Below are 8,172 nucleotides of genomic sequence, written 5' to 3' on the forward strand. Positions count from 1 at the left end.
CGCCTATTTAGTTTTCTCCCCGCTCCGGACTCGGGGGCCGGGGCGTGCCACCGCCTCCGCCGTCCTCCTCCGCCCTCGGTTTTTACTCGGCCCGTAGTGTTCATCAAATAGTTAGCTTTATTTTTTCAATACGTCAATGGATGCTATTTTCTTAACATTACGGTGCGAGCACGCGACTGTAACACAGAAAACGCAGTTTAAACTGTCGTTGGAGATCGCGGCCGCCGCCATGTTTCAATGTTGTTGACAGACGACAGGGCAAACGACGCACGCACTCAACGTGAATATAGTGAGCGTTTGCACCGATGTAAACCCTCTACACAAAAATGTAGAGGGTTGTTTGAAAAAAATGCCGACCGTAATTTTTTTTTTCGAGGTATTCTTTTCGACGTAGAAATTCTCGGTCGGTCGGGTTACCGTAAACACACTACTTTTTTTTCTACGCCTTACGGGCAGCAGCTCGATTTCGTTCTTTAACTGCCAGAGTGGTCGCTTTTAGTTTAAAAGCTGCATCATATGCTTTTCGTCTCGTATTCTCCATGTTTATCAGGGTTAGAAGAAAGACTGAAATAAGGAAGTTGTGATTACCGGTAATCATACAATTTCATTGGACCCCTGTGTACTACTCATTCATTTTATTGGTCGACTGTTGCCGAGTAACAACCCTTCCCCCCGCTACGGCAAAAAAGAGCGGAAGTTGTGATTAGTCATACAATCTCATTGGACCTCAGTGAAAGACTCATTCATTTTATTGGTCCATGTTTTTCCCGCGATGGAAAAAAAAAATAATAAAAAGCCGCTTCATATTACACACCGCAGTGTTGGAAGTGTGGAAGCGGCTTGTAATCCGGAATTTACGGTATAATCCGATGCGCCTTATATATGGTCTCTTTATATTCCTCATTGAGTTGTTTCCCCGTTAGTGTTGCTGTCTAGTGGTGATTTTTAGCAGGAACCAATTGTAATGTAAAAGGGTTCTGCCCAACACTAATTGACATGTGCATTGGCAACACACATTCAAACAGACAACTACTTTGTGAGCTCTGTGCAGCCATTATGAAATGAAGATAATAACAAAAGCATAGTTAACAACTGACTAAACGAAGGAAGAAGACGACAAGCAAGACTTACCTAGTCCCTTGTGGATGTGAGCCCATGAGATTTGTGTGCCTTTTTATTGAATCAATTTTCTTCATCACTTTTGTCTTTCATTTATTGTTTTGTAATGCCATTTGTATTTATGTTTCATGTCCGTGCTTGTGACCAGTTCTCACGGGTTGCCAAGGAATAAACCCTGTATTTTTACGGACTGTGTTGTGATTCATGTTACATCCTGAGGGACCTACGCATGGATCAACATTCTGATTTCATGGATGTAGTATTTTGGTGTGCAACTATGCAGAAACTCCTTGAGTGCTTGAAAGTGTCAAGTGCTGTGGAATATTGATCAACGATAATTGTTAAAGTATGTAAAGAGCTGGAGCTACAATGATCAGTGCAGTAATTCTGCACCAGAGGTATGTGCAAAAATGCAAAGACCCACTATAGCTTTACATCACTGATTCGGGAGTTGGCGGCCCAACATCATCATTCCCCCACGCCCACCCCCACAGTGCAGAGGTCGTGGCTGCGATCCCCGGCTCCAGCCTTCTTGTGTCGAGTGTGCATATTCTCCCCGGCCCTGCCTGGGTTTTCTCCGGTTTCTTCAGGGACTCCGGTTTCCACCCACATTCCAAAAACATGCATGGCAGGCTGATTGAACACTCAAAATTGTCCCTAGGTGTGAGTGTAAGCACGGATGGTTGTTCGTTTCTGTGTGCCCTTCGATTGGCTGGCAACCGGTTCAGGGTATCCCCGCCTACTGCCTGAAGACGGCTGGGATAAACTCCAGCACCCCCCGCAACCCTTGTGAGTATAAAGTGGATGGAAGATGGATGGATGGATTAGGGAGTTAATGGCAAGAGCGGAGAAGCTGTTTGACTGTCTGCTGGTGTTGGTGTCCATGGATCGATAGCACCTACCTGAGGGGAGTAGCTAGAAGAGGTGGTCGGCAGGGTGTAAGGGGTCCAGTTGGATTTCCCTTGTCTTGGTTCTTGTGCAAGTTGTCAAGAGTGGGTACCAATGATTTTTTTCTGCAGTCCTAACTGTCCGTTGCAGTCGGATTTTGTTCCTTTTTGTGGCGGCCCCAAACCACACTTTGACGGAGGAACACAGGACTGATTTGATGACTGCTGCGTAGAACTGTCTCAGCAGCTCGTTGGGATTTTTTTTTTATTTATTTATTTATTTTTTTTTTTTTTACGACTATGATGTACAGGATTATACAGACACTCTCCTATATCGACGACTGTAGGGACATTGTAGCTATTACAAAAACAGACACACACACACACACACACACACACACACACACACACACACACACACACACTCCCACATATCCGGGTTTTCCTGAATCAAAAACACTACATGAATGTCCAGAATCTTTTAAAACTATGCAATGCCACTTTCAAGTCTACCAACAAAACCCAGTACAGGGAGTCCAGAGCCCACCTAAAGAGGGGCATTCAAGAGGCCAAGACAGCTTAGAAAAGAATAATTGAGGAGCACTTCAGCGACAACAAACATTGCAAGTTGTGGCATGGCATCCAACACATCACAAATTACAAAGACAACAATCCTACGACATTGACACTTCACGAGCAAAGGAACTGAACAGTTTCTTCGCTTGCTTAGCAGCTGCTTGGCCCACAACATTCAGGCCACTCCCACCAGCCCCCAGCAACTACGCTCTTGACAATTCATGAACATCAGTGAGCCAGGTGCTGAGAACTGTCAACCCCAGGAAACCTGGTTGTCCTGACGGAGTCCCAGAGATGGGTATTCTGTCCCTGGGACACAACGGTGGGGATGGAGGACGAGACGTTTTTTTAAAAGGGCGGACTAAGCAAGGACGGAAGTGGGTTTTTGTCCGTCCCTTTAATTGTCCCGAATCGACTTAAGTATTTGGTGTCAGGAGGCAAAATAGCAAGGCCAGAGTGTAGCCAGACACTGTATTTTCTTAACTGGCCATTAACAGCACAGCGGTAGTCCGTACGATTAAGTCGTCATTACAGAACTCCTCCCCTTCCTTTTGCATCTCAACAGTGTTTTTAAAGCAACACCACCACCTAATGCAGTCAGAGAACATAGCAAAGTACCTATGTACCGCCATTTCACTAAGGACTGACAGAAACACGCCCAGCATATCTTACGTGTGTAATCCGCCAATACACTACTTCAGGCCGAATGTGATGCTCCACTTGTCTCGTGCGTGTTCACTGTGTTTGTATGTGGGAGAGTGACTACACTTTGCTTCAAGCAAACAAGAGGAGAAGCGTGCCGTCCAAAAAAGTTTACATTTCGCCAGCCAGTCTGGTGACCGACGGTGGTTGTGTTGGCAGCTAAATGCTATCCTGGTTGACACTTAAACACCCATGCATTTTGTAATCCTCTTATCCTCACAAGGTGTGCCTATCCTAGCTGTATTCAGGCAGCAGGTGGGATATACACTGAACTGGTTGCGAGCCAATCGCAGGGCACACATATTTGAACCACCATTCACGCTCACAATCACACTGAGGGAAATTTTAGAGCAGTGGTCCCAACCTTTTTTGTGTCATGGACCAGTTAAGACATGCATATGTTTTTCGCAAAATAGCAACGATTGATTGCTGCTTTCATCCGGTGGTTGCTGGCTAATTATTAGTGACTAGACTGCTAATGTTTATATGGGCAGGCTGGGCAAACTGCTCACTTTTTCATGCTTTCCACTTGATCACTTGGGTGCTACTTGTTCAAATGATTCAACAGGGGTCTTTTATTGCCTTGTTTTTGATGACATACCATGTACAATAGCTTCCTCCTCCACTTCACGCTGAAAATTCCGCTAGGGGTGGAACTTCTCCAGTCAAAATCGCTTAATCTTTGGAAGTCATGGCTGTCCATCAGCTGTGTGTATACCTGTACGTTTGTTCAATTGGTTACTATGATTTTTCTGTTGACGGCTTCTTTCATTTATTGGTGGATTCTGTTTATTTCAATCTGTAAACCAAGGTTCGAAGGAGGACTCCGACTGGCGAGAGTTGCACACATTTCCCTCACATCAGTTAATTTGTTCACAGCTCGCAGACCTATCTCTTTGTGGTCCGGTCCCAAATGGACATTAAAAACCAATATGGGATGTGAGCTTGTAAATATCTTCAGTGTGTACAAAGTGCATGGATGAATGAAAATGGATGTGTGATAGCCTGTTAGTGAAACAAACAAAGCAAACCAGAAAAAAAAACAAACCAAGGAGTGTTACCCGAGTAGGAGTGACTAATGAGCACACCTATTTAATGGATGAGCCAGGTAGCTCCAATCAAGAGGCCGAGGAACCGCCCCAGCAGGACATGGGAGGGGCCGTGACACCCCCTCCTTAAAATGATGGTTCACCGCTCCGCCCAAATAAAGCCAAAACTACAAACAAACTGAACTCCCTGTCTCCAAGTTATATCCCCGCATTCGCCAACCAACTATCCATCTGCCACCTTACAGCCTTGGTACCTGAGGAACTATTTAAGAGAAGGAGGAATAGACCATGGCAGAGGTTAGCAGAGCAACAACAACAACGAACATAGTGGATGACAGGAAAGGGCTTCCGCAGTAACATTATATTTACCACTGATGTGTCTTATGTCTAGGTTGTAAGGCTGCCAAAACAGAGCTCAACCCATTAGCCGTTGATTGGGATTCTGTAACAACTTCTTATTTTATTTTCTTGCTAAAGCACAACTCCAAAGCCAGTTTGACTACCATTGACCTTTAACTTGAAAGAACACAAGAGTGCCTTAACTGCCTCAAAAGTCGCCTGGCACCATGTCGACCAGATGATCTCCGCCTTAGCCTTTACTAGATCGGTCAGGGTGGTATACTACATCAGAAAGGTTTTGACAGAAAGCACAATGGTAGCCAGCCATGCCCAGGAAGCGTCTAAGTTCTTTCTTTGTGGATGGCTGCAAAAATTGCATCAATCCCTGCATCATTGCTCCCGCTGGACAAACAAAACTCTGACCTACAAAGTTGCTGGGGAGGGGTAAGTCTGGGCTTCCTTGTGATCCGACCCCATGTAAGCAATAGAAAGTGGAAGGATGAATAATTGAAGTGGTATTTATTTTAATTACATCCAATTTCTTTCTTCACAGGGTAATAAAAAGCTCTGGCCAAATAAGACTTGGTATGGTGAGTTCACCCTTTTCATTATATTTTTATGGTTCATGAGAATCTTTCAAATGAAGACTGTCTGAGACATTATTTTAACTTTTTGATAACATAGTGTCTAGTCGTGGAACTTCTTTACGGTTCTTCACAATTGCAAATCTTGTTAATGCCTTCAATTTTTATTTTCATTCGTTTCTCCTTTGGCAACATAACTGATATTTCTTCATAAATGATGTCGGTACCCTTTTATTACGTCTGAAGGGTGAGTGGCAGTCTGATATAGCTTTGAAGTGATGGGGGGAAAAAAATAATTGATTCTTAGACCATTATGCATTATACTTGCTAGCATACAAACAATATCTTTTTCATGGACGCTCTGCTTAGTTCAGCAAGAAAATGCCAAACCACATTCTGCATGTGGTACATTAGCGTGCATGTATTAGACTGTCCTGCCTGCAGTCCAGACCTGTCTCCCATTGAATATTTGTGGCGTATAATGAACCGTAAAATACAACAACGGAGACCACAGACTGTTGAACAGCTGAATCTTTGCATCAATCAAGAATGCGAAAAAATTTTGCCTTCAAAGCTTCAATAATTAGTGTTCAGTTCCCCAACGTTTATTGAATGTTAAAAGAAAAGGTGAGGTAACACACTGGCGAACATGAATCTGTCCCAGCTTTTTTGGAAAGTGTTGCAGTCATAAATTTATAACTTAATGATTATTTTCTACAAATAAGTGTTTATCATTGAACATTACATATTTTCTCTTTGTCGTGTATTCAATTGAATGTAGCTTAAACATGATTTGCAAATCATTCTATTGTTTTTATTTATATTTAACACAATGTCCCAATTGTTAATTCTAAGAGGTTGAAGACGACCAGGAAAAGCAAATCTTTTTACTTTGCCGAATGTTGTTGATGTGGCGATGCGCTGTTTGCCTGGAAAACTGACACTGATTTTGATGGACTTACTCCCCACATTCGTGAAAACATGAAACTTGGCACACTCATCACACTTGGCACATTAGTATTTTATTAGTTCATTTTGCTTGAAAAGGCTCAGTTGCCCCCTCTACAATTTTTTATGGAAATAGCCCCAATTGAACATTTCACTGAGACCTACCAAAATTTGGAGGCACGTGTAACAGCCCAAGACCTTAAAAAAAAATCCCTGGAGCCCTACTCAAAACCCCAAAGGAAGTCGGACATTTTTAGTTTCGTTTCAAATTTGCCTCATTTTTAGTCGCTGAGAGAGGTACTTAGAATCTCAAGAGGGGGACTTTAGTCTCGACTCTGGGCATGGAGCAGAAGCGGAAAAAAACGGGCCTTCTTTAATCTGACGTACTTCATTTTCAAAAACATTCCAATCCCAACATGACATATATACTTTTTCTTTCTAAAGAAAAACAACACTAGGTTAGCCCATCAATGGATGTTCACTAACATGCTTTACGCACCTGATGCATTATTGTATTTTCTTGAGGTTTTCAAAAATAAAACTTTTGTGAAAAATTCAAAATTCTATTTTTAACCAGTCTATGAATTACAAGTCTATGAAGGTTTGACATTCATACACAGGTTAAAAATAGACATTTGAGAAACTCATTGTAAAGTTCACAAACAGTAAAAAGGTCATGAAATTAAAAAAAACAAAGTTCATACGCTTTCATCCCAGAAATGTCTCTGGTTAACTCCCTATTTTTAATTTATTTTTTAAGAATGGGAATGAAGAATTGCAAGGAACTGGAATCGTCCAAGTTCAAATCATGCCCAATATTTGTGAATGAAAATGAAAGCGTTTTAACTGAAAATTATTAAGTAAACAATTCCTCACTGGTAATCGTTTTGTGTTTTAATGATCCAAATGTATCTCTTGTCTTGTAGATGCGGCATCTTTTTGTGGTGATTGACTGTTCTAGAAGTATGGAGGATCAAGACTTAAAACCAAACCGCCTTAGTGCAACTCTAAAGGTTTGAGTAATGGTTATGTTTTCTTCACACATTTCTGCAGTGACTCAAATGACTCAGTTAACTTCATGTCCTTCTTCTTGCTTCAGCTGATGGAAGCTTTTGTTGAAGAATATTTTGATCAGAATCCCATCAGCCAGGTGAGTGGTGATGATAAAATTGACAGCTCTATTAAAATCACACTAAATTGGGAAGGTCAATCAGTACATAACTATTACTACAACTATTGCTTACAACATGGCACTGTGAGGAGCGGAAGCTTGGAGATAATCTGCTCACAACAATGTTTAGATTTTTTTTTTTTTTTATGTGCACAGAACACTATGGTAATTTGTTCCGTGTTTGTGTATCACATGACTATTGGGCATATGACTTTCCAACTTTGTCTTGTACTTCTGTTTTTTTGCACAACTGTTTTACGAGGATTTGCGGCACAGACACTTCGTGCAACCAACTGTGACTGTGGAATAATGCTACACAATATATCGAAAATTCACCCTCATTTTGACACCAGCATGCACAATATACTTTGTACATTGAGCGAAAGACTGCTTAAACTGAGATAAATTGTACTTTGGGTGCCATTCATTCACCCTCTGCATTGTAATTGGCCAGTCATTGGAGCTGATAGTCAGATACTGCTCTTCCTGCCCGGATGCAATTGGACATCCTACCTGGATGCACCATCCAATCATATCGCTGCGGGGTAGATGCAGCAGCCGATCATATTGCAGTGGGGCTTGTCCTGCAACTCAAGTAGCCCACCCCCTAGCACCAGAAAATATGCTGGCAGCTGTGACGGTAAAGTGTATTTAGATGGAGCTAATGGTGTCAAAATGCCTGAGGGGGTAAATGACAAGAAAATGTGGGCAACAATGAGTATTCGTTTATTGTACGTTTTTTTTTTTTTTTTTTTTTAAGGGTTTGGTCGGCCTTTTAACATTTTTTTAACAAAAAC

General features: G+C 42.0%; 1 protein-coding gene across 3 annotated transcripts in view; it reads left to right on the forward strand.

Annotated features, from left to right (window-relative positions):
- Positions 1-8,172, forward strand: part of gtf2h2 (general transcription factor IIH, polypeptide 2) — a 32,930-nt gene that overhangs the window by 7,316 nt on the left and 17,442 nt on the right. For all 3 annotated transcript variants that reach the window (XR_002166383.1, XM_019855844.1, XM_019855916.1), the window contains exons 4-6: positions 5,226-5,262; positions 7,131-7,217; positions 7,304-7,354. Coding sequence is in view for 2 of the 3 variants with exons in the window: in XM_019855844.1 (XP_019711403.1) it covers positions 5,226-5,262; positions 7,131-7,217; positions 7,304-7,354 (175 nt within the window). In the remaining variant the exon portion in view is untranslated. The remainder of the gene's footprint in view (positions 1-5,225; positions 5,263-7,130; positions 7,218-7,303; positions 7,355-8,172) is intronic.

The sequence above is a fragment of the Hippocampus comes genome, unplaced genomic scaffold (assembly GCF_001891065.2).
Source record: "Hippocampus comes isolate QL1 unplaced genomic scaffold, H_comes_QL1_v1.1 scaffold179, whole genome shotgun sequence".
In the NCBI taxonomy this organism is placed as follows: domain Eukaryota; kingdom Metazoa; phylum Chordata; class Actinopteri; order Syngnathiformes; family Syngnathidae; genus Hippocampus; species Hippocampus comes.